At 45.0% G+C, this 27,982-nt stretch overlaps 1 protein-coding gene across 1 annotated transcript; it reads right to left on the bottom strand.

Moving 5' to 3' along the window:
* On the bottom strand, positions 1–27,914 carry LOC119392014 (uncharacterized). The gene is made up of 2 exons (XM_037659650.2): positions 27,028–27,914; positions 1–132 (listed from the first exon to the last, which is right to left on the bottom strand). Exons 1-2 carry the CDS (start codon positions 27,734–27,736, stop codon positions 14–16), a joined length of 828 nt encoding a protein of 275 aa, XP_037515578.2. The 5' UTR covers positions 27,737–27,914; the 3' UTR covers positions 1–13.
* Between the last annotated feature and the right edge of the window lie 68 nt (positions 27,915–27,982).

The raw sequence follows: 27,982 nt of genomic DNA, 5'->3' as shown, positions 1-27,982 counted from the left end.
CTTGCGCTGCAGTTTATTTTTTTCGACTCCTTGAAGCCCACAGCCAACCAGTGAGCAGAACAGATGTGAAAACCATTCCTCCCATGAAGTGGAAAAGTCCGCCGTATGATCCGTTTGCGTCCCGGAAATATCCTGCATGGAATATACGAGAAAACGGATTTCAGTGAGCTGTACATCTCACCTCCTTATGATTTTATGGTTTAGAAAGTTTGGGAGTTTTTATCACAAAGTTTCTCATTCTTCATAAGTAAAAAGGCCAGCTGAAAGAGAGAGATTAAAGGGACCGACAACTGGCTAAAACGCGGGATTAGATTATGGTATAAATGAAAAGACCGTAAAATATAGTGACAGATTCCAGCATATTTCACGTTGTGAACAGGATTTATATTTTTACAATTGTGCGTAAAAGTAACAAAAATGGGTACTGTCGGCATGTCTAGCGGAAGAGGCTTTGAAGCTGGGATTATGAAGCCGATCACTTTGCTGTACGTAGTCTGATGCTGTCATGCGTGCCATAATTAGTCCTCAAAGTTGTATATATCTCAAAGTTGTAAGTATGTATATTCTTATCCCAGCCCACCACTCAATTCCATGCTGCTTACGAGGTGAAAGGAGCTGCACGGTGAGAAGCGGCGCTGCCTTCGCGGCCGCCAGTGGATGATGTCGAGCCGCGGCGCATGCGCCCGTAGTGCACGCATGCGCAGTAACTCACAGCGCTCGAACACGAACCGCTTTCGCGCTCACTGTTTCCAGCATATCTCGTCTCGCGTGTATATGACTTCATATTCGCCGCAGATGGAAAAATTTTCATTGCAAAATGTTTCGCGGCGTTTTCCACGTTACCATTCCGTGAATAGACATTGACCGGCGAGCTTTCCATTGCGCTGAAGACAATAGGTACCATGAAATTGGTTGTCGGTCCCTTTAACAAGGAGGAAAAGTCAGGGAGGTTATCCATGTAGTCGACCTGCATGTTGCGTATACCTTGCGTTTTTGGAGGGCAGAGGTCAGAATGCGTAAAAACAGTAAAAATATCATGTCTTTACCTAATTGTGTACGTTGGAAAGGGATGGCACCATGTGACTCCCATTGCGCTATCTCTTTTTTGTTGTTTGTTTACGCGAAATGTTAACATTAGTCCCGTTTCAGAAAAACAAGCAGGAAAAGAGATAGACAAAGAATCACAACAAAAAAGTCGGCAGCTTCTAGCAAACACGCAAGCAAACATGATTGAAAAGGCCTGAAACACACATGTTTTAGCTTATAAAAAACAAATGCCACTTCACCCATTATGGTCAAACGCGACTATAATAAGCTTGAAAAACAGAAAAAAACTCCAGAATAACGATAACGCCCTGGCAGTGTGCGATTAAGCGAGGAATGATTGGCGCAGTATTAAGAGACGGAAGACAACAGCATGGTCAGTGAACAACTGGGGCAGGCAACGTTCTAGCTGCTATTAAACAAAGAAATGGGCCTGAACCTACCGGAATGTGTAGAACGGACAACCGGCGGTCCATTAGAGCAACGGAATTGATACCAAGGGATGAGAATAACAGCCGAGGGCGGCAGCTAGTCAGGTGGAGTGACAAATAAGGAGTTCGCAGGCATAGATTGAAATCAGCACGCACACGATCGAGTTAAACTAGCGATGATTCGAGAGCCTTCGTGCTGTCATGTAGATAGAATAGGCTGTCGATGAGATTACTTAAGGCTTTCGCTGAAGAAGAAAAACCGTATATTCTCAGAAATTTATACCAGTGGTAGTGTTTTAGCGATGCAGTCATCAAGTAGGAAAGAGAACGGCCGTTGATGGTTGTACCCTAATACACTATCGTCACTTTGATGTCTGGCTGCACCGTGCTTGCACAATTAATATTACATTATAACATATCCACGATTTGTAAGCTCAATACACTTCGATAACACTAGGGCTACATCCTAATGTGCGCATTACATGCATGCGGACACCGAGATTCATAAAAAAATTGGTGTCTGGGTAAGTCGGAATTGGTTATGCATCTTTAAAGAGGCAGCGCAAAAACAAGGACAATGAAACAAGGACAAAGGGAAGGAGATTCATGTAGAAATTTTTCTCCCTTCTTCTTTATAAACTGACATATTGAAATAAATATTTTACTCATGTTATCCCAGAATGGAATCCGTACATGTATATAATGATATTAGTTTGGGTGAGTGGACAGCAACGCATGATAAAATGATTATTTTCGCACATAGGAAACACTAGAACAAGGAGTTCTAGGTTGTGCGTCAGTAACCTTCCATCACGTATGTGTGGATACGTTTTCCTAGCCAAGTTGAGCCTGGTTTTGAATGCACACAGCAGTTACTCTCATACAGACAATTGTGCATTTCATACATTTCGCAGCCTGATATTCCTGACATACGTGTTCAAGTGCTTTTGTTTACGTCATGTGGCATATGCTTGACATATGATTAACAGAAGAAAGCATATGCTTTATGCTGTTAAAGCTTCAACCATGATGAGTGTTTCTTGTATGTTTGTTTTTTCGGTCTCCTGCAGATTTGGTCCTCCCGTGTACAGTAGTACATCTCAGTAGTACTGTGATTCCGGTTGAGAACATTTTAGTGAGTCTGAGTCCGAGTGAGTCTGTCTGAGGAAAATTTTCGTGAGTCTAAGTCCGAGTGAGGCCTAAGCGCAAAATACATTTCGTGAGTGAGTTAGCGTGAGATCCGATTTTTTTTTTTGCCGAGAATGTGGTCTAATCTACTCATCATCAGCATTATTATCAGCCTTTCGTCGACTCACGTCTATACTCCTGCCTCCTCACACATATTTCAGCGCACTAGTGTTCATACGCCAGCTCAATCTTTATCCATCTGAGGCGGGAGTTAGGGAGGGATGGGGAGGGTGCCTTGACCTCCTCCAGCAAACTAATTCGCGGGACGATCTTGATAAACATATGTGGTGTGAGCCATGTACCTAATAAGAAGTCACAGTTTCGCAGCAAGGGCAAAGCAACGAATGCGATAGCAACAAATTTGAATGTTACACGAAGAACGGCAAGTAGCTCGAAACTTGCAGCGTGCCGCTCAAGCACAAAGGACGTCCGAAAAGAACACACACAGGACGAGCACGAACTAACAACTGTCGCAGCTCGACACTTGCAGCGCGCTGCTCAAACACAATGAACGACGTTCGAAAAGAACGCACAGGTATACTCAGGACGAGTGGGAACTAACAATTGTCGCAGTTGTTTGTCTTTGAGCAGCACGCTGCAAGTGTGTACTAGGTACAGCGCAACGCTCTTAGATGTTGTTTAACTACGGCGCGTGAAGCATGGCCTTCGACATTAGCTCCAGAACGGCGCGTTGCCGGAGGTAATCTCGGAGGCCACGCGTAGAGTGACCCCTCTGGGTCTTCAGCCACGCGGTGGCGTTCGACGCATTATCAGCCAGTACGAGCCGCCTTATTACCCCCCCCCCTTTCTGCTGTCGTAGCCGTTCTGTTAACTTAATGTATAACAAAATTTGCACAGCATGACATTAGCGTATGACGAGCATAAAGGAAAAGTCACAACATGAAAATCGTGACACGCAGGTTACATAAACCATGCTCTAGCCGCCTGCTTGTCTGTGCTCTCGAGGCCGTGTGGTTAGCTTTATATATACAACAATTTGCACACCACGACATCAGTGTATGAAGATCAATGACATGACAAGAATATAATTACTTACGTGTCTTGTACGCCACCTGCTTCGCGTAACACCTATTCCCACAGTACCTCGGAACCAGCGGCGGCTCGGAGGCATTGCTTTAACGTTAGGCGCGTGGAGCCTCCAGTCTGCGTTTCCTGTCCGCGCAGTGGCGTTCGGCGCATTGTTTGTCAGGTGCTGCACATCGCGAATGGGTACAGAAATGGGCCACTATTTTTTGCGCGTCTCAAGGGTAGTTTTCAAACCAAAAGGAAACCTAGAAGCATTGGGGGCGACGACCTTAAAGCATGGCCTTCGCGCGAACTCGCGGGTGCGTATCGAGCTCTGCGCATGGCCAGCGGCAAATTGTGTATATCAATAGCTCGCCATTAGTACGCTGGAGGACGTACGCTGCATGGCCGAGTTGTCTAACGCGGCGCGCTGCGGTGCGAGGGGTCGCAAGTTGAAATCCCCGCACGCGCGCTTCAGAAAATTTTTCGTCTCGGTTTATTTTGTGAGGCTTATATATACATATAATATATATAATATATATATATATAATATATATATATATATATATATATATATATATATATATATATATATATATATAATATAGAGAGAGAGAGAGAGAGAGAGTGTCAATATAATTGCTATCGCAATAAAATTGCCAATACTGGCTTGCAAACACTGATAACTTGTATTTGAAGATACGAGACCAAAATGTTCATCGTAAAGCACCGGCTTTGTGAGATATACTGGCGCTAAATAGCATTGACACCAGCATCGAAAAAAGATAATTATACTTGAACACACTCAGACTCAGATTGAGCCGTGAATCTGAGCCTGCGTGTGTCCGGCTGAGTCTCAGTCTCAGTAAGCCCGGTTGAGAAAAAAATTTAGTGAGTCTAAGGCCGAATAAGTCCAGCTGAGGGGCATTTTGGTGAGTCTGAGTGAGCCCTAAGCGCAAGATATATTTATTGAGCGAATCTGAGTGAGCTCTACATTTTTTTGCTGACCAATGCGTGTAGTTGATGCGTTTAAATTGGCCAAAATTATTAAACAGGCGACAGATATTCAGCCTTCCGCAGACATTTTGCTGCTCCACAACGTTCACATCCAAATAGTCAGTCAATCAGTGATTCCATAAGCATTTCTCTGAGGATTGAGGGATAATTTCTGGGCATGAAAATAATTTAAAGCACTCACCTATAAATAATGGCCTCATGAACGCTCCTAGAGCTGTCACTGCTGCTACGAAGCCATAAGCCATGGGGAGGTTGCCCACACCGACGTCACATGCAATAGTTTGAGACATGGCAACCATAACGTAGCCAACAGGAAGTCCCAGGCTTACAACGAGAATCCAAAATACAACATCACTTTGGGCATGTGGCATCGCCGTGCCGATAATGGCCATGAGGAAGTAAGATAGCGTCATGACGCCAAGGGGAGATGCGATCTTGTAATCGGTGATTAGTGGTACCAGCAGTCGTCCCGCTATATCAGTCACGGAGAAGAATGTGAGAACGTGCGCAGCATCTACTGTGCTAATCCCGTTGTCCACTGCGCAGTCAACGGCCACGGCCAGAAACGTATCCAAGAAGAAACAGAAAGAGAAGTAGCTCAACACATGCGCGTAAAACCGTCGCCTAGACAGAACATCCTTAGCGCTACGCAAAAGAGAGCGTGTTCGACGTTCCTTCACTGAATGTCCAAAAACACATAGGTCCTCGGATGATTTGAGCGTGCGACCACAGTTATCACTCTTCAAAGGGATTGTCTCGTCTTCCATACCTTCCGTACCTGACTCCGGGGGTTGAATAGTGCCATTAAAGATCGGCATCCTATCTTTAAGTGGTGTTGATTTGATGCTGTGTACGGCACGCTCCGTGACCCTCACAGATTTATCTTCCAGAGAAATTCTTGTGGGTACTTTATGCAACTTGGATGGGTTTAGATTACCTGGCGGAAACTCCTCAAAGCTGCCTCCTTTGCATGCGCTGGTTACACAGGCATGGCACGATTCTCCACGCATACTCACATGTGACATAGCAATATTGCTTTGTTCATCCCTTTTCCAAGACAGTGCTTTTCTGTTTTCAGCGCACGTAACGCTTGTGTCTAAGGTCTCTAGCATGTCTTGTCTCCTGTGTGAATCCGCTAAATCATTAAGACTCAAGGATAGCGGATACCTTGATAGCCTGATTATTGTCGACCTCCTTGTTGCAAGCAAATAAAATGTTGTCGTTATCACGCACAGAGTCGTCACGGTCGTCGCTCCTGCCAAGTAAAGGTTGCAAAGTCGTTGCTATGCAACCAGAATGATCAGCTGCTTCTTTTCTTTGTTGATCGTTCGCATCACTGCTTCCTCTCCTGGAGACTTTATATATTTTTGGGCCGCTCTTCCTGGATCCACGGTGGCTTACGAAAAACAGGCTGATCGGTCCAATGTTTAACAACAGTGCTCCCACTAGGGCAAACGTTCCGTGTAGGCCGTACTCGGCGAGACAGTAATCGAAAACTTTAGGGAATATAAAGGAAGCTGCAGGTTGCACCAGCCATGTTGATACCGAGGGCCGTGCCGCGTCTCCTATCGAAGTACTCGTGACAGTGACGATAATGCAGGACAGCAGGATTCCATGTCCGGAGCCTGCACGTCAGCCAGAGTGAAAACGAAATTATACACCTGCGTCACTACTTCAACTATTCCAAGCTTTCTGGTACGTATCAATGCGTCTGCTATGGGCCGATTGCTTGTTTGGGAAACACGCTAGTCTTAAAGAGTACCACCAGTTATCACTTATCACAGTTATCACACAGATGCTGAAAGTCTTCACACTTTGTTTAAAAGCGTCTGTGAAGGGGAGAAAGCAGACGTACTACGACAGAGGAAGTAGTGTTTAGGAGGCTTCGGGCCTGGAGTGGCCTTTACACAGGCTGTCATCTCAACGTGAGCTGGTCTCATTTAACCCTGTGTGCTACGTGTCCATGCTGCTCGTTCCAGTGATGGAAGGCTAGTTAACTGATAAATATATATCTTCGCTGGCTGAGCCTTTCCACACTACGCAGAGACATTTCTAGGCATAAGAGGCGGAGTCACCCACTCTCATCAGATTTGGCACCCCGTTAACAATTCACGTTTCCAATGCGCAGTAAGACCATTTATTTGAGATTGTAGAAAGCCGCCTCACTTTTGTTCATTTCAAATGTCGAACTGAATCGTACCTGTGCCCACTCCGACGGATACAACGAGGGAACGGTATTCCAGTAGCAAACGCTGACGCCAGACAGCTGCTGACATGAGGAGTCCGCCCAGTGCAGCGCTTATCCTCATACCGAATGAATATATCAGAGCGCGGCCGCGAGACCTGCAAATATTGGGTAGATGGAAATTGCACATCTTAACCTGGACCCTAATTTATTAGCTGCTCGCTTCAATAATAAGATATATGAAATGAGGTATTTCCTAATATTGACACGCAGGTTTTTTTAGCCATATTGCATACTCTTCAATCATCAACGCATTCCAGTCGCGAACATATTCAATTTGTTTTGCATGCCTACAGATGTGTTGCGCGCAATCAGGTCCACAGTTATGGAATGCTAATAACTCATTCAAACTAATAGCCCTCTCAGGCGTATATACAGCAAACCTTTCGTATAGTACTTTTGAGCACGTGCTTGATTGACCCCCCTGCTTTTTTCCCTGCTTTATCTCTCTCGTGCTGTAGTGGCTATAAGAGATGAGGGTGGTAGACATAAGCACCATGACAAATAGAAAGTGCGCGAAAGAAACGGCATGTCATAATGTTATCGCTAATGTGACCAGTAGCAAAAATCACTGGCAGTTTATGAGAAAGAGTGAAGCATTTGTTCAGGCATGAAAACTGTTCCTAATACTTCAGGTTAAGAGAGCACTGTTTACGGTTCATTTTCGAATCACGAATACAAATGGCTACTGAATTAATAGAAAATAAATTGCGCAAAGCAACATAAACATCAAAAATACGTAATTGCTCTTACTCTATTGTGACGTCAGAACATGCTGAGGCTTTCAAGCTCTTCGTTACGAGGTGGTGATCTGTCCGACTCTGTAGTAATGGTTTTACGTCGCAGAGTCGAATGTAGAGGGGCTACTATTACCTAAAAAATATCAGATTAGGCGAAAAGCTCACACTTGCCATTAAACATCCCAAGTAGGCATTGTCTAGAACAGTCTTCCAAGTTTAAAGTGCTATATATACATGTACCGTCATATATACGTTACTACATTCTAATTATCTGAACAATAATGTCACATTAATTCTCGTACATCAATCTCCGTTTATGCCGTACTTTCTATTTTCAGTGTTATTTTACGCAGAACAATAAGAAAATTGTGGGCTTTGCGATGAGCAGCTACGTTGAATGAACGAATGACCTTGAGAAAACCTGTGTTTCAAAGCCGCAATATGCGCTGCACAGCCTAAATTTCAATTACGCTTTGGCATATTTCGCCACAGCCATAAAGACCAGAATGGCTACTGCGTCATGCACAATGTTCTTAGCCTAACTTTATGTTGGCTAAAGCCCGCGAAATGTGGTAAGGAAACGTATAGTTACTTAGACTAATCTCGGCTGCTAAACTCATTCGCCATGATTCGAAGAGGGCGATCATGAACAATGGTTAACGTAACTGGCCGCGATGCCTCTACAGAATCCTTGCTAACCTCAATAGCATGGTGGCAAACTCACTCATGAGTCGACTCACCACCACCCACTCAGACTCAGGTGGACCACGTGAGTCTGAGTGTGAGTGAGTCCGGCTGAGGAAAAAAATTTGGTGGAGTCATAGTCAGAGTGAGCTTGAGCGCAAAATATATTTGTTGAGTGAGTTGAGTCAGCTCCACACCTTTTTACCGACCTAGCGCCTGTTTGTGTTTTTTATTCTCCTCTTGTGTTCCCGTCCATTTTTTTTGCGCAGTACATAATGTATCTACACCACTTGAGCGTTTCTATAAGCTTTATGCGGCCTGACGTTTATACTCCGTCGACTCACACATACCTCAAAGCCCTAGAGTTCATACGGCAGCTCACTATTTATTGATCAGAGGCGTGAGTTACAGTGGGGGGGGGGGGGGGGGGGACTGGGGGAGTTACCATGGCCTGCCCCCCTCAAACTATTTCACAGGAAGTTCTTGATAAAAATATCTCGTGTGAGTCATCTCTTTCAATAAAAATGTCATTACTGGATTGTAACCCCTCATACCTGATATCCACGAGATCAAAATGCGCCAAGTATAGCACCAATTATGCCGAGATATTTGTTGTGAAAGAGCACTGACACCATGGTCGATAAAGCATTTATACGCGAACGGACTCATGATCGACTGACTCAGATTCACTCACATCAGATAGAGCCGTGAGTCTAAGTCTGAGTGCGAGTCCGAGTGAGTAATAATTTGGTGAGTTTGAGTCCGAGTGAGTCTGGCTGAGAAAAATTTTCAGTGAGTCCGAGTTTCGAGTGAGTCCGGTAGAGGAAATACCGTGAGTCTGAGTGCGAGTGAGCTCTAAGGGCAAAATAAATTTCATGAGTGAGTCCGAGTGAGCTCCACATTTTTTGCGACCTATGCTAAACAGTGGCCGATAGACATGAGATGCAGTTTCATGAACTTCCAGGTGTAAGAGTGAACGTCAATTTTTCTCTGCATTCCCCCGAATACTATTAATAATATATCATTACATTGTAATATTATGAAAGACGTCTGTCGAGGCTGCAGAAAGTGAGATTACTGTTTTGTTGTCATAATAAAGGCCAGCCTCATCGCAAGAACTCATAAATTGTCTCTGCGCCAGACTTCACATCTCGGCGTGAGCCGTTGATTGACAGAGGTGTACACTTCAACAGGACTCTCGCCTGAAAGATTGACAAAGCCACAGTAAGCACCCAATGGCATGCGGCCTGCGTCCTTGTAGCTTGGTACGTGCTCATCATTGAAGTGAAGAAAAGTCCACCGCAGCGGAAAAATGACGAAAACAGCAGGTTCACCACGAAGCAAAGCGTGGCGATGAACCAGCTGCGGCAACCGTCGGGCCCAATTTTCGATGCATTTGGGAAACTGTTGCGCGGCGCCATTGCAGTGTATTTTTTCTCTGGGTCTTCATCACCTGATTTCTGCGAGGAGGAATGACATAACATGTACTGACTATGTAGCCACTTGTTTGTAGCGAATCGGCCATGAAAATTTGTCTTTCAATTTGGGCGAGTGTTATCAGCATGCACGGCACGCGGCAAGATAGACGACAATGTAGGCTACAGCGATAAGAGCAATACAGGGATCTGTGTATGCTGTATGCACGTCGTATACAACGATAGCCGGGTGGTGTTGGCAGATCGGAGCTGCGGGATGATTGCCTGAATACTACCGCAGTTTCTTGATGATCCACCACTGCATCGCTAACGCAAGCATACAATAATGCGTTCTGGGTATACAAGAAAATGTGTGCACTTAGCGCTAGCCGCTTTTGGGAAAGTCAAGACAGGTTGGCCTCAGCCTTGCGGACATGAATTGCTCGCGAAGCCTTTGAACACCATGGAAAATGGTAGCGCAGTACGAATTCAGCGTCTATGAAGCCTCTAGCGCTAGGCTTCTGTGGCCTGACGCTGCACTTGGCCTCCTGCAGAGCTTGGTGCATGCGCTTGCCAACATTCCCTAATGGAGTTATCTAAGATATGCCCAGCATGATAACCGGTCGCCTTGATTCTGCAGCTGTTGAAGCTGTTTTTTAACGTTGTTGCGGAGAGAATGTGTGCGCATGAGGTATTAAAAAGAGTTGATATCGACATATAAGCTAACGAAGTCTTGAATTCCACATTCTACAAGCCCCTGCACCCTCCCCCCAACCCCACCCCAGCCGCCACCTCACCCCGACACACACACAGTCTTCTTTTTCCCTCCTCTGTATGCCTTCTACTTTTTCCTTGTATTTCTTCTTCTACGTGTTTAGTCTCAGTCAGGGCTTGTCTGTAGCGAAGATAGATCTACCTTAGGTGCAATCTTAGATAATCTTTGGGTGTCTTGTATCTGTATTTTCAATGCATCGTATGCAGTATTGTATAATTTAAGATACAGGATACACGGCTGGCATAGATGACTGGGGCTCTGGAGGAATTTGGGGGTAGTTGAAGTTTATTGCAGAAGACCATTCATTAACGCTATAATTCTTTTCTAATGTGCGAACACGACTAAGTAAGGCTGGCAAATGTAACAAAATATTACGAATTTTTAGATAATTAATTTCTTATTTGTACTTGTTACGTTGGACGTTGAAGTTTAAGAAAAATCAAACAAGGCAGTGCTCGGCGGGTACCCTTTTGTTTTCTTTATCTTTCGAAACTCACATTTTGTACACTTGTCATGAAATGGACCGTTTTTTTTTAGCTTACATGTTCATGTAAAATATCTTGCACGGTGTAGACACTTACTATCTCAAGTAACAATATCTATCGTTGATTTTTGACTACTTACATTCGCCTTTGCTAATGCTCTTCCATTTATCGCTAAATGCCTCCTCTGATGCTGCGTAATGCCATTCGAAATGTAAAAGTAGGCGCTAAAGATAAAAGCAATGCGTTGTTAAAATTATTCAGCTGGCAGCGGCACCTGTGTTGCCACTGCCCATATCCATCTTGGCACCAGTACGCTGTTTCAAGCCAGGTGATCAAGAAAAACAATTAGGCAGCTTCGTACTTGTGGCGCCCAGCCTGAAAGAAGTGCGGAGCTGGGCAGCCTTCTTTGGTTCTCTTTATTTCAACACGAAAGTGTTGTATGCGGGGGTCCTTCACGGCTCCACTTACGTATTTCCGTCACGGATATGACGGAAATACGATTAAACGTCAGTATAACTGTGAGCCGACATAAGGCTAATAGTAATGCTGAAGTTGAGGCGATAGGACTATAGGTCGGCAAAAAATGTGGAGCTCACTCAGACTCATTCATAAAATATATTTCGCTCTTTGGGCTCACTCCGACTCATACTCAGCAAAAGTTTCCTCACCGGACTCGCTCAGACTCAGACTCACTATTTTTTTTTCAACCAGACTCTCAGACTCAGAATGACGGCTCGATCTGGGTCTCAGTGAGTCGGCGCTTGAGTTAGTTTGCCGACCTATGTTAAGTCCCATTTTTTTTTATTTTCATGAACTTTTAATATTTTCATGAGCTTTACAGCCGTGATTGGCCTCAAGCATCCGTTTCGAGAGGCATCCCATCCTGTTACTTTGTGTTAAAACATAACTGCAGAACAGAAGCTCTATATTTCAGAAACTGCGTTCACATTTCAGTGATTCTCGAGATCAATATCTATGTGTCGAAACCTGACGCTGAATCCCCTTCAAAACAGCCCCATATAAGAGACAGGAAAATGACTTTCAAATACATCAATAAAAAAAACATGTCTTTACTGTCCTGTTTTCCAAACGAGCAGACAGAGCTAATGAATACTCTGGCGCTATTTGCAAAATACCTTGTCTATTTATGCTAATTTAGTTGCGCATTATAATAATATCGTCCCTTCTACGAACATTTTATTAAAGCACGCACAATGAGACAGCCCAGGTCAACAGGAATGTGCAGTGTACGGGATGCTTACCAGAGTCCGGGTTTTCTTTCGCATTCTTCAATGTTGCGGCGATAGCGGTCCCCGTTCCTCGCGGCACTTGACAGAGGCGAGGCGATCGCAGTTTGACTGACAAGCCGTCTTTTGGCATCGTTGAATTCCCTCCGTAAAGTGGAATTGATCCTCCCCTCCTCTCTATGCAATCGGAAACTCCCTGTGCCCAACGTGTAGGAGTGGGGAAATGCTTAGCGTATCCCGTTTCATCGCGGCGACCATTCTCCTTTGTTCGCTCCCGCTAGCGACAACGCAAATTGCGAGCAGGATTCAGAATCACAATCCACTTCATCTACAACACACTAGTTGGGGATCCCCCGGGCAAAAAGCTGTCGCAGGTTGCTTGAATGCTTGCTGTAGACCTAAGGGCGTACAGAGAGAAAGAGGCGGTGGATGCCACATAATTATAACAGCGAATAAATGCTGACATGAAAAACAGCAATAAGAACGTAGTTGAGAACTAGTGTAGCATAAATAATGCAAACTGTCTCAGAATTTAACGGCATGAAAAGACAAAAGACACATGAAGCGGTTTTTGGTGTACACCTTTAGAAAGTAATAGAGAAAACGTTATAAAAGCTGACAAGGAGTAAAAAGAATGGTATGAAAGAGCCATAAGAATGTGACGTAAATGAGGTAGTCATGTACGTCTGATTTTAGCGTGAATAGAGGGGCATTGAAATTATCGTTAGTTTTTAACAGGTTCTAAAGCGTTAGTATGCGATATATATTCAAGACTGGACTTGGTTTACGCATGGTACCGTTAATGAATAACGTACCAGTCGATAAAAGGTTAGGATGTCCACTAAAGTTATCAAAGGTTCCTAACACCTCTTTTAGCAGCCGCCCCAGTTTTATATGGTTACTGGGTGTTGTAGTACCCAGACTAACGCATACAGTGTGAAACGCGTGAGTAGCATTAGCATAATATGTCGCGCTCTTTAGTCTAACATGATTTGATTCTTTCGGTTTTTGTAGACAACCGACTGCTTTGCTTGATTCCCTCGCGAGAGCATTGACGTGCAGGTTCCAAGACATTATTTGTTCGAACCAGACCCCTAAAAACGTTTCTGATGCTACAGATTGCAAGGCCGTTCCACGAAAGTTTAGGGAGAGTTCAAAGTCGCATTCTTTTGTTAAGCGGTTTAAAAATAATGTATTTAGTATATTTATCACTTCAAGTTAATTTGTTGGAGTTCAATCACTGTTCAATATCAATTAGGTAATTGTTTAGTGCTTACCGATATCGCTTAATGTTGGTGCGGCAAAGAAAATATTGGCATCACCAGCATACATGACCAGTTCTGGGGAATTAAGCTACACCACTTATGTCATTAATATACAGTATAAGCAATAAAGGCTCTAAAGAATGGCGGAGGCAGAAACGACAGGTCACCGACTTTCATGCGCTGCTTCCCATTGTAAAGATTTTTATGAGGTCAATGCAATGGACTCGTACACCATAGCAATGAGACTTTGACAGCAAGATGTTATCGTTTACACAGTCAACCGCTTTCCATTAAATAAATGAACACAGCAAAAATTAGCGCAGCTTGCTCTAAGTCGCGCTAGGATGGATCACAGCGGAGCAGGCAGTGTCACAGCATGCATGGCTATGCTTGCTCTCTTTCCTTTTTTCAATTTTTTGCGTTTGTTTCTTTCTATCTCTCTCTTTCTCTTTTCCTTTTCTGTCTTTCCATCTTCTTCTTTCTTATTCGTTTTCTTTCTTTTAGTTTTCTCCTTCACTTTCTTTCGATGTGTTTCTCTCTCTCTCTCTCTCTCTGGTCGTTCTATAGACTTCTGCCTTTTTCTATCTTTCTTCCCCTTCTTTTTATCCATTCTCTCCTTCTCTTCCTTTCTATCTCTATTTTTCTCTCTTTCTTTTTCTTTGTACTCGTTCCCCCTCCTCCTTTCCATCCTCTTCGCCATCAAACCTATCCTCTTCACGCTCACTTCCCTTTCACACCAACCCTTGCTACACTATCTCTACAAGGACTATGCTATGCACTGCTAGCGTGCCTGGATAGCGGAGTGGTTAGAACGCTCGCCTTGGGATCGTGGGTACGTGGGTTGAAATCCCGCTTTGTGAAGCAGGATCTGTGAAGCGGGATTGTGAAGCGTGAAGCGGGAAACAAGAATATTTCTTTTTGTTTATACTTTCTTTCCGTCTCTCTGTTTTCCTTTCTTCTTTCTTTCTTTCTTTCTTTCTTTCTTTCTTTCTTCTTTCTTTCCTTCCTTCTTTCTTCTTTCTTTCTTTCTTTCTTTCTTTCTTTCTTCTTTACTCGTTCTCAGGAGGCCACGCCGTAGCGGTGAGTAGTGGGATTTGCCTAAGTAAGGCAACAACAGAGAGTCGTACGATTGCGCGTCATGTCGCAGGATCTATGTGGAACACTACCGGTTTACTCCACACTTGCCTTCACCGCTTGTGCGTACATGTGCCTCTGTCTCAAAATTACATCTGGACTACCCCGATACGAAACGACTATACTCCACCTCCTGGGGTTTGGAGCGTCCTTTACAAACGTCTTTGCTTGCCGCGACCACTGCGCAGCGAAGAAACCTTTTTACATATCCTGTGTCAGTGTCATTAATACAGCACCGAGAGACAGTATCTCTCAGCAATGTTTGATCGCCTCGATGGCCATCCGCTTTTTGAGCAATGCATCTTAGAATACTGGAAAGCTCAAGCTATACACCAGAGAGCAACGAAGGCGCTACTGAAGTATATGCTAGCGACCCGCCTTCTTGAACAAATGATTACGACATCACCGCGCGTGAGTGTGTTTCTACTTATATCTTCCCCTCCTTCATTCTTTTCTGTCTCCCGTTACTCCTTCCCTAGTGCAGGGCAGCAAGCGGATATTCATCTCCTGGTTAACATCCCTACCCCTTCTTCATTACATTCAATTCTTTACCTATCTCTTTCAGGAAAAATTTCTTATGGTCAGGGATTCAAATCCGGCACCGAAGCCTCTCTCGGGCTGTGGCGCTACCGGCTGAGGTAACCAAGAGGTCAGCAAACCGCAGTACAAATCGAAGTTATCGACAACTGGAAACAAACGGGCACCTAACTACTGTCCCCGTCAATGGATAAGGGGGCAAGTTGAAAGTCAGCCTTGGTAGAAACCTTAACATATTCAGGACGGCAACTGCATATTTATTTATTTATTTATTTATTTATTTATTTATTTATTTATTTATTTATTTATTTATTTATTTATTTATTTCATATACCTCACAGGCTCCACAAGGAGCATTTGGTGAGGGAGGCGGTACAGATAAAACAGCCATTTGAGGAGCACGCAGAGAATGTCATACAGTTACATATGAATAAAGATAATGATAGTCAAATAATGAGCAAAGAACGTAAAATTGAAAAAGAAACGAAAGTGAATTCACCTTTGTGAGCTTCTCATTATACAGTAATACGACATGCTCAACAGAAATTCTAACATTAGTACATAATGAAGTTAACAACAAAGAGAGGAAAAACAATTGAGTATTTTTGGCTAATAATCCATAGATTGCACTGCTTCTCTTGTCTGAAGGTGACAGGGTCGTTAATGTCAGCGTATTCATTCTTCATGCTATGGTCTCCTCCTTCTCCTCCTCGACCGTGCTATGGAAATCCTCCAAACTGGCTGTGAAGCGGCGACTTTGAAGCGTTTTACACTGCATCTTACCCGTGTTCTGTTCCCTTCGATGTAATGTTATAATTCTCCAACGAAGCAAGCTTTTTGTATAAAAAAAAACGCCAGGCCTGAGCGGAAAGCGCAGCACAGTCACAGCGAAAGCTGGATGAGCGGCATTTTTAGAGTCTGTTATAAGCTATCTTGTCGTTACTAATACAAGTACACTAGCAACGTACACGCTACGCCACAAATCAATTTTTGTGAAGTTGGGTAGCACCCACCACGACATTATTCGTCATTCTGCGGGGAAGCGATGCACCAACTGTAAGGCATTATGTGCACTTTGGTGATGCGACGGCTGATCACGACGAAGAAACTATGGCAGAGCCTTTTATAATGGGTTGGAAACTAAAAGACCCACTAGTGACGTAATTCGCATTGTGCGACGCCCGGTCGTTATTTAGCTCTCCCACCACGCTTTATAACATACGTTAACGTGAGGAAGAGAGAGAGAGAGGGGGGGGGACGTTATTCAGACCCTGAGGAAATGAATCACGGGGGTCTGATGGGCTTCCTTGGCAACCAATTCAAGTGCACTTGCGAGGAACCCACTACGCTATAAATCATCATAATTTTTGTGAATTAGGGAAGCAGCCACTGTGCAATTTTTCGTCATTCTGCGCAGAACCGTGGTACCCGCTAAACAACTAAGGCATTATGTTCACTTTGTTGATGCTGTGGCTGATGACAATGAAGAATTATCGCAGAGCCCTTTGTAATGGGTTGGAAGCATTGAACAACCCACTCATGCAATTCGCATTGTGTGACGCCTGGTTACAGAATTCGCGTTGTGTGACGCTTGGTTGTTGTTTTACTCTTCTACCACGTTATATTACATATGTCAATGTGGTTCCTTTCCGAAATGAAGCCTGCATAGGGTCTTTTTGCAAAGCAGTTTCAAGCACCGGCATGGCGCAGAGGTGGAATACTGGGCTCCCACGCAGAGGACCCAGGTACGAACCTCGTTCCATCTCGGAAATTTTTCTCATTTCATTTTTTTTTCTCATTTCGAGCGATAGTGGTTACGGACACCGGCAGCGGCGGCGGACAACTACGGCGCCAAAACGGCCAGTGAAATGATCTCATAACAGCTTTCGCTGTAAAATATTCGGGACAGGAATTCTACAAGGCCAAGCAAAACAAATAGGAGGACGTGTGCCGTTTACCTCCTTTGTGTTTGTATTCTTTGTACCATGAATTTTAGGATTTCGACTCATCACCTGCTAGTTCATGGCAAGATCCTCCTTGAGCAAATTTTTATACCAAGCTCGAGATTTAGGTCGATTTTGCAGCACTAAAAAGCGAAAAAGCAAGACCGGTTACTACGTACAACGCGGCATTGTCTTCAACATTATGCTATCTTAACCGTGAAACACGGTGGCAATTTTTTATAGAGATAGCAAGACACGGATTCCAGAGCCTGCAGAGCTAAGCATTCTTGGCTATATCCCAGGCTCTTCACGGAAGGGAGATTGTTGTCTGTCTTCTTCCCGGGCTTCTGTAGTGACCACAAATGCGCGACCGATAGTCGCTCTTTTCCAGCGCAGCAGCCCAATGCTCTTCTAACACAGGCATTTGTCGCATGACAACCCGATATGTGAGACACGTGCGGCTTCACGACATCCTTCCATTGCGGCTGCTAATGCTAGGAGACATTGCGAAGTCTTCGGTGTCAGCCCACATTGTCCACTTTCCTCCTCGCAGCAGTCAGCGCTACGCAGGAAAAGACGGCGCATTGTACTGCTGGGCGTGAATCGAATACACTCTATCGTTTCTTCGCAAAAATACGTATCCCATCGTCCTTCCCACATATATCACGTGACAAAGAAAGATACCTACCATTATAGCAGCATCCAATCGCGAATTGCATCACAATTCAACTTTGTTTCGCTTGCTCCCATCAGTACCGTACGCACACGAACAATTGGTATGTCGTAAACTTGAGGCGAACGGCAGGAATAGAATTCATGCCGTTGCACCAGCATGATCGTCGGCAGTATCGTTATCATCTGCGGCTCTTGCTGCCACACACACGCTCGCACCAAGCACACGGTGACACAAGCGCTGTGGTGACCAGCTTACGTAAAGCGGAGCACCAAACAATGCTTAACAGAGGTGCGCCACCCAGAATGTTTCGGTGAGAGAGCAACCAGTTTTGCGTATGTATGTGCGTCGCGTGTTATGTATGTAGTATGTATGATGTATGTATTATGTATGATGTATGTATGTATGTATGTATGTATGTATGTATGTATGTATGTATTATGTATGTATGTATGTATGTATGTATGTATGATGTATGTATAAATACAATCTGCAACAAGGTAAATACCCTCAAAAGATGTTTTAGTGGACACTGATTTAGACAAACGTTTTGCGACGAGCAGAAATATGTAGTTATCTATGGAATTACGTCCTATCCCGTGTACTGTGAATACTAATTAGCAGGCCCGTAGCCAGAATATTTATCGGGGAGGTGGGGGGGCACTTACTGAAAGGCTTGACTATTGAGGAAAACGCCTATTTTCATTATTTATTTTCGGTAAACCGTCATGTATCATAAACTTTTCGGGGGGGGGGGGGCCGCCCCCCCTGGCTACGGGCCTGCTAATTGGACAGAATTCTGTTGTGAAGGCTGCGGCGTGAAGTCAACTCTTTTCATTGAAATAATTATTGCTATATTATTGTCTACATTTCTTTCAGCTTGCTGTATCATGACTTCAGTTGAATCATTAGTTTGAAGTAAGAATTCTCCCTCTTGTTGTTCTTCCTGGCAAACATTGAGAAATGGAGCAGGCCTAACTGCTAATTAAACCATAATCTATTCACAGCAAAGAAAATATAACACACCACATGGAACATTACAATCTCCAAAAAGTTGGGAGGGCGGAAGCGGATGCCGCGTGGTGAACCCCCTTGGCCTCGAAATTTCTGGCTGTGCCTTTTCTGGCTAGGCATATACTGAAAAGCCAACAAGCTTACAAAAACTTCATGGATGCTTGAGCTTCGCTTTCAAGAGTAGAACACCAAAATTTGTATGGCATGACATGAGTGTCTGACGAACATAGCAGACAGGTCACGTATGTATGTTCCAGAATATACGTTTCATTGGCATGGTATACCATATTGTACATGCATCAGTTGGCCCGGTGTAGCGGCAACGATGGGATCGCTCGAAAATACGATCTTGCTTTTTGTGCCTGCTGCTCCTGCCGTGCCCGAGTGTATTATTCGACTGCGTATGCGAATGCGTCCTTGTCGCAAAGCGTTACTATGCTGCGGTGACGTTCAACTAAACACTAGATCCAATCGCTAAACTTTCTGAAAAAGTTTGCCACCGTCATGACGAAGTAATCGAACTCCTTGTCGGCCTAAAGACAAAACAACAGGCACTAGCACAAACTGTCGCTGGTCTTAACAGTAAGGTTATCGGTGCTGAAAGTGTCGTTGAATCATTTAATGGTTCTGCAGTCGTCAGTGGCGTATCACGTCTAATCACTGAAACTGTCACGACCATAGGTGCGCCCAAAAAAAACAAAAACAAGGAGCTCACTCAGACTCACTCAACAAATATATTTTGCACTTAGGGTTCACTAGGACTCACTGAAATCTTCGCCAACGGGCTCACTCAGGACTCAGTTTCGCCAAATTTTTCCTCAACCGGACACACTGAAAACTTTTTATCAACCGGACTCACTCGGACTCAGACTCAAGGCCCCATCTCAGCCTGAGTGAGTCGACTCATGAGTGAGGTTGCCGACGTATAGTCAGGATGCAAGGCCAGGCACTCATTACCCGATTTGACGATCTTGAAGGCAGGTCTAGGTAAGATAACGTATTGTTCTTTGGGATGCCGGACAGTCATATAGAGACGTGGTCTGAGTCGAAAGGCCGTGTTGATGATGTATTGACTCGACGCCCTTAAATTACAAATATCTGACGTGAACTAACGGACAATAACGCCAGGAATTTATAGGGGGTGTTATCTGTAGTATTTAGAATATAATGTGAAGAAAGTAAAGTGGACGAAAAGATAACTTGCCGCCGGCAGAGAGACGAACCTGCGACCTTCGAATAACGCGTCCGATGCTCTACCACTGAGCTACGGCGGCGGTCATCCTCCCGTCCACTTTATGGGGTATATATGTGCATTTAAACCTTGGAGCGTTAGTCAGCGCCAATCGCAGCCATGGCGGCGAGTGTGGAACACTCTTTTTCTGCCTTTCTGGCGTTCCCTTTGCACTGCTCTCTCATTGCTTTTCATTGCTGTAGACTCGTGCACAACTGCAACGCCACAGCTAAATTTGTACCTCTGGGTGGTTTAGGGGCCCTTATCAATTGAAGGCAAACGGCACATCTTTCTTTGCAATCAGGCATACAGCGTACAGCTCAGTATTCGTTTCAATAACTAAAACCACAAACAAACACCGAAACCATGGATGATAACAATGGGAACACCCTCCCATGCGTTCCCGGTAAAGTTTAGGTCGCAGCTGCTTTGCACTTCACACGAGGGCTTCGAATGTCGTCAAACGGCTCCTCTTTGGCCCCCGTGTGCTTCCCACGTTGATATAATAAAGGGAGACCCATCTAGCGACTCATTCAGTTATTATAAGACTGCCAGTGGTAGATCACGAACATTAGACACCAGAAGAACAGCGTGAGCACAATGCTCGACGAAAGGAACAGGTTCGCCTTGCTAATAATGGTCGTGAACCAATCACGGTCTACCACAGCGACGATAAAGCGATTATCACTACGGTTTCTCTAAGGTAATACTAAAACAGAACCCCCCCATCAGCATGTGTGGTGTTTGATACAGCTTCGCTGGACATACACGTTCGCAGGGTGAGATGGCGGCCATTTTTTTGTCAAACCTTTTTGAACAGGCATTACAGATGTCTAGACTGCCATCTGACGGGAAGGCGGGAAGGTGGTCCCTCTGCATAAATTTAGTAATGTACCTTCCCCTAATAACTACTATCCTCCATTACCATTAACATGCATCCAAGTAACAGTCATAGAGCATATAATATACTCACACCTCATTGAATTTAAGTCGAATCCTTCTTCAGTATTATCGCTTGAATTCCGTAAAGCAGTTTCGTGCGAAACGCAGTAGCTGTGTTTTACTAGCGACTTATTCATTAACGCAGATCTTGACTTCGATACTGGCGACATATATTTGGATTTTTGCTAATGCATTTCACTCCGTCTCACGTGGTTTACTTATGTTCAAGCTTAATGAGCTCAACATAGACCCTAATTCACTTGCATGGATTAAGGAATTTCTCTTCTAACCATAGCCAGCATGTAACAGCTTACAATTTTTGTTCATCTGATTCCGTTTTAACTTCTTGTGTCCCCCAAGAGGCCGTTTTAGGCCTGCAGCTCTTCTTTCTCTACATTATTGATCTTCCTACTTGTGTTTTATTATTCAACTGTCCGGCAGAACGTTTCATCGTATCAAATTATTCACATCATTCCAGCGTACCCTACTCAAGACCGCCGTAACTTGCCTGACTTTTCATTGCACGGAAAATCATCTCGCCTTAATATTTTTCAAAAAAAAAACGGGGTACTGAAGGATCCCCGCTTTCATCCACCTCGTTACATATCACCAAGGTCGGATCATCACTATAAGGTCGACCTACCATCTTGTCGCAAAAGATTCTGCAATGACTCTGTTTGCCAGGACAAGCGCCGCCAGGAAGCACCTTCACCTGTCCCCATCGCCGCCATGACAGATGAACAATGTTTCGAAATCCCTTTGCAAGATGCCTTGCAACTTTTCTTCTTTAAGGTTGCAACAGGGGCTCGTTGGGCACGTCTTCATCTTGTAATGCGCTGCCAGGTATGGCAAGGACTGACTAAAAAACGATAGCACCATGTGTTGTCTCTCGTTTCTGTTTTAACTGCGCGTGCATCTGCTGTCTTCCACACTCCTTTCTGTAGGGCATTCAGGGCTTGAAAGTACGTTAATAATAAAGAATGAATAAATAAAAATTGGGCAGCTACGCACTATTGGTGCGAAGACTGAGGAAACAGCGAAGCCCTTCCCCTCCTCCCTTCCCTCCTCACGCTCAGCTCCCTTTCCCACCCCTTGCTACACTGTAGTACACTCGGCTTTGCTGTGCTTTACCCTCTCCCCTTCTCCTTTCCCTCCTCCTTACTCTCTGCCTCCAACGCGTTGTTAGGCGACGCGAGATTCCATGGCCTCTCATGATAATAGTTTTCTGAAACGCTACGCGGCGAAACGAAAGCGTTAAACTCGCTGTTAAAGGTCCCGACTCGGGACGTTTATCAATTGTCCTCAGTTAGGATTGCCCCGATAAGTTCGGAACTGTCGGCAAAGCTACGTTCAACGCTGCCAATCGACATAAGCTAAATTAAGTTGGCTTCATTTCACGCAAATCGCAGTATCTTCACAAACACTGAAGCACGTTGACGCATGAGATGTCAAGCATTTAGACCCGCCGCTCTGGCGACCGACAAAGTCTCGCGCTTGCAGTTTATTTTTTTCGTCTACTTGAAGCCCAGAGCCAACCAGTGAGCAGGACAGATGTGCAAACCATTCCTCCCATGAAGTGGAAAGTCCGCCGTATGATCCGTTTTGCGTCCCGAAAATATCCTGCACGGAATATAAGTGAAAAACACATTTCAGTGATTACCAAGGCGTTGGACTGGGCTGGTCGGTACTCATTCACAAGGATAAAAACCAGCGGAAAACACAGGACACAGGGAAAAGAAGTCGACGGGACAGCCAGCCTGTCCCGTCGACTTCTTTTCGTTGTGTCCTGTGTTTTCCGCTGGTTTTTATCCTTTGTGACATTTCAGTGAGTTTCGTTGGCCTCTACTCATATTCTATCACACGGAGTTTTGGTGCTTCATCAGATACTACTTCTTCATTAGTGACTGGCTTAATTGCTCAACATAATATCATAATTTGTTAGATTCTGTACTATGCCTAAATATACTTACTCCGATGCTCATTTGTTGTACTGCACGTTATTCCTTATTCTGTGGCTAAACCTTACGTGACACGTTGTTTTGTTTATTCGTTTGCTCTTTCTTACACGGTGCCCCAGATGCATGGGCCCTTCACAGGACTGCACTGTTTTTTTGTGCTGAAAGCTATTTTTGGGCTAAAAGAGAGATTCACAAAGAGGGAAAACCAGGGAGGTTAGCCATGTAGGTGCTTGCAGGTTGGCTAAACCTTGCAATTGTGGAGGGCGGAGGTCTTACATAAGAGCAGTACAAGGATACTGTTTTTACTTAATAGGTGTGTCTGTGCGTGGGGCGTGTGTGTGTGTCATCATACGACTGCAGCCACACCATATGTTTTGGTGATGGGGAATAGTGAACATACTGCACCTTCAAGCAAACAAAAGAAACAACAAAATAGACGTAGAGACAGAGAGAACAGGAAGGCAGGGAGGTTAACCAGAAGGTGTATGCTACCCTGCATGAGGTTCGAAAGCAGGGGGCTGAAAGAGAGAGAGATATAAAAAATAAAATAATAAGGGGGAAAAAGCTAACACACACACACACACACCACACAACACACACACACCCACACAACAACCACACACACACCACACACACAACACCACACACACACACACACACACACACACACACCAACACACACACACACACACACACACACACACACACACACACACACACACACACACACACACACACACGCACGACACACACGAGGCATTTCCCTCAGAGTCGTTCTGACAGGCCATTAGATCGCAGGAAGCCTGCAAGATTAGAGCTCCTAGCGACTACACTCGAACCGAACACAAATGTCTCGAATACCTAAAGAACTTCGCGAGCTTTGACATAGGGGCACTGTAATTCTAGTGAGCAATGCACAAAATGATTTCTAACACAACTAGTGCGTATTTCCTCATTTAAAAAGATTGAGAGTTCATGATTTGCAAATGACCTTTACAGTCTGTACAATTGCATGTGTACCTTAGGAAAATTACTAACTATAGAGCGTACTTATCAAAAGCAAATTCACAGAAGAATGCACTGAAGCGCCTACGGCAGGCATTCCCAAAATCATGAAGCGCAATTTAACACTGCCCCTATTAAACTAAAGGTGTACAATCACTGCATATTTCCACTTCTAACATCCGGGCTGATGCTTGGAAGACAACAACATAAAAAGCTCTTTAAAACGTTAACTTAAACGGCGTTTTAAACGTAAACGTTTAAAACACTGTGTGCGATTCAGCGAGACAATGGTAGGCGTAACAATAAAAGTTCGGAACCGGCAGAAGGCCAGTGAACAAGCAGGGCTGGCGATATTCCAGCTGACATAAACGAAAGAACAAGAGAATGGCTTTGTGGGCTAGTTGGTAATGCATCTTGGAGACGTTTACAGCGCACCCAGACGGGGACAAGGAAGAAGACACAAGTCATAGCGCTCACACAACACAAGATTCAGTGCTGTGCCTTCTGCCTTTGTCGCAGTGTCTGTGCGCTGTAACGGTTCTAAACGAAATAAATGGACCTGGACCGACCCGAATGTGCATTACAGGAAACCGGTGGTCTCATTAGAGCAACGGAATGGATACCAGGGATGAGAAACACAGCCAAAGACGGCAGCGAGATACGTGAACTAACGAAATTTCGAAAGTGAGCAGGGATTGAAAGAAATCAGCTCGCATGCGACAGAGTAAACTAGAGGTGATAAGGAGGAGATAGAGTGTGGTGCTACACGAAGCATCACTTAGCCAAAGTGTTCGGGTACCGTACGTCCCAGGGGCCCTCACGACCCCACTGAGCATATGTTCATGAGTTCATCACGTAGGCTGTCCGGTAAGTTGGGATCCTCCGCCTGGCCGGTCCGTCGACCGCAGCAGGGTCTCGCATTCTCCCTAATGGTCAGAAGCTCCAGGTCCCCCGGGGGAGGGTCTGCCAGGCATTCACACAGACCCACATAAGAGAATGTGGGTGAGGGTAGCATTGGAGTAAATGCGTTGAACACAGACGGGGTGTGCGCTCCCGTGTGGATGCGGGGAAAGAAAACAGGGATAGCGAAGGGTCTGAAGGCGGCGCCATAACACCTTGTGAAAATTGTCAAGGGATAGGTGGGGTGGTGGGTATAGCTGGCGCTCGACGCGATATGCCGGGGTCCTCTCGGGAACGAGGGCGTGCGCTCCCTGGAGAAGCTCGACTCTGATTCCATCACCACCCGGTTGATCATACCTCGGGCGTGGGAAAGGTGGATTTCCCAGAGCGCGCTGGCACTTCATATCAGCTCAACATGGCGGACCGGATTTTCGGTGGGTGAGCTGAAAATGCGGGAAAGCGGTCTCGTGAGCTTGTCCTCGCGCGAAATTTAGGAGTTAAGATTTTTCGAGACGGTAAGGGCGTACCGGGACATCAGTGTGTGTGAGGGATCGCCGCTTCGCCCGAGGATTCCAGGATGGATGCATGAGAAAGGTGGAGAGTAGGGTTGGGTTGGAGTGTGCGATGCAACTACCACGCCTTCGCCCGTGAAAGTGCATCCATCCATACAGCCTCCGCTTCGGAACCGTAGTATTTGTGGAGAGCTTTTGCCCGGGCTTTGTGGCGGGACGAATGATACGTGGCGTGGGTGTTCCTGGGAGCGGTTTCGCTATGAGCTGTGTGTGTATGGGGGGCTGGCAGAAGTGTGGGGTCGGCTGCTGATATTTGCATTTTGAGGGTGTCAAGTGTGTAACGCGCTTGACAGGACTGACCTAGGCGAGTGCATTGTGCTTGCTCTGTGGGCCTCTATGAGTCGTGTGTGGCGTATAGAGCCCAGCTTAGAAGTTTAGTGGTTATCTCTTCGTCCTGCAATTAACGTATAATAGGCTGATAAGGACGAATTATGTAATGTTGTTACTTGAATGATAATCGGTACGTGCCCCGATATTTCTCATCCGTGGTAGTCATTCAGCAAGTCACTCATCAACTTTGTAAACAGAACGGTCGTTGGTGGGTGACATGACTCCCCATTAGTCACTTCCGTGTCGGGCTACACCGTACCTGCGCAATTAAATTTTATCGGATCTGCACCTAAACTGAATACGTTGAATATCATTAGGGCTGCATATAGCTGCTCCACTTTCCACGCATCCGGACTCCTAGATGCGTGGGTATTTTTTGTGAACTTTAATACTGAATAGAATATTTTTCCCCGATTTCCCAGAATTTAATGCGTAGCTCTTTTTTAAGTGTATTAGTATGGGCGAGCAGACAGCAATTCATGATAAATTTACTTTCGCACATTGAAAACGCGACGGAAAGAAGTTCTAGATTGGGCACAAATAGTCTTCTAATCATCTGTGTCTGATAAGTTTTCCCAGCCGAATGAATCTGCTTTTGAATGAACACTGCAGCCATTTATGCAGACAATGTGTCACGCAATTCACAGCCTGATATGCCAGACAAAATAGGTGTGCAAGTGAACTTGTTCAAGTCAAGGTTTCTTCTGTAATGGGGCAGATTCGATGCGTTGTTTCTTATATGTTTTTTATACGTCTCCAGCAGGATTGCTCCTCTCGTACAGAGCTAGTACATATCTCAACGAAATCTGGAAGTCATACCTTTTGATCCATATTCTCTCTACGCTTAGCTTCTGCTCCACAGGTTTTTCGATCACTTCAGTTATCGAAAAAGCTGCTGGTTGTCCTGCTGTGCTTAGTGGCTTGTGCAGACGCCCGCTGATTAGCAGATCCAGAATTCAATACCCTGATTTGGGTTGCCGCAGTGTGTGAAATGCATGAGCACTTGTGCTCTGAGAATGAGAAAGAACTTCAGAGGCAGCTCTGCGCAACGACAATTTTGACCAATTTTCCTATAAAGCAAAATTCGCCAGAATTATTACATAGCCGCCAGGCATCCAATCGTACGCTGCCATGTGGCTCCTTGAGAAATTTTACACTCAAAGAAACTGTCAGTTAGTGAGAGTGAGGGATCAGTTCTTGGCATAGAAATGATTTAAAGAACTCACCTATAACCAGCGGCCTCATGAACGCTCCCACAGCTGTCACTGATGCTACGAAACCGTAAGCGATGGGGAGGTTCCGTACACCAACGTCCCATGCAATAGTTTGTGACATGGCAACCATTACGTAGCCAACCGGAAGTCCCAGGCTTACAACGAGAATCCAGAATACAACATCACTTTGGGCATGTGGCATCGTCGTGCCGATAATGGCCATGAGGAAGTAAGATAGCGTCATGACGCCAAGGGGAGATGCAATCTTGTAATCGGTGATTAGTGGTACCAGCAGTCGTCCCGCCATATCGGTCACGGAGAAGAATGTGAGAACGTGCGCAGCATCTACTCTGCTAATCCCGTTGTCCACTGCACAGTCAACGGCCACAGCCAGAAACGTATCCAAGAAGAAACAGAAAGAGAAGTAGCTGAACATATGCGCATAAAACCGCCGCGTAGACAGAACATCCTTAGCGCTACGCAGGAGTGAGCGTGTTCGACGTTCCTTCACTGAATGTCGCAAATCACGTGCTTCCTCGAATGATTTGACTGTACAACAGCAATGATCACTCTTCAAAGGAATTGTCTCATCTTCCATGCCTTCCGTACCTTTCTCCGGGGGTTCAATAGTCCCCGTAAAATTCAGCATCGTATTCTTTATTGATGTCGTTTTGATGCTGTCTATGGTGCGCTGCATAACCCTCAGAGATACATTTTCCATAGAAATTTTTCCTTGTGCTCTATGAAGCTTCGGTGAGCTCAGATTATCTTGGAAAATTTCTTCAAAGCGCTCTTTGTTACACGGGCAGGTCACACAGGAACAACGCGATTCGCGGCCCCTACTGACGTATGCTACAGCAATTTTGCTTTCCTTATACCTCTTCCAAGACAGTCGTTTTCTCTTTCGGCATACGTAACGCGTGTGTCTAAGGCCTTCAACATGTCTGGTCTCCTGAGTGATTCCCTT

Source organism: Rhipicephalus sanguineus, chromosome 4, assembly GCF_013339695.2.
Source record: "Rhipicephalus sanguineus isolate Rsan-2018 chromosome 4, BIME_Rsan_1.4, whole genome shotgun sequence".
NCBI classification, from domain to species: Eukaryota; Metazoa; Arthropoda; class Arachnida; order Ixodida; family Ixodidae; genus Rhipicephalus; species Rhipicephalus sanguineus.
This window is presented reverse-complemented; position numbering and strand designations above follow the sequence as displayed.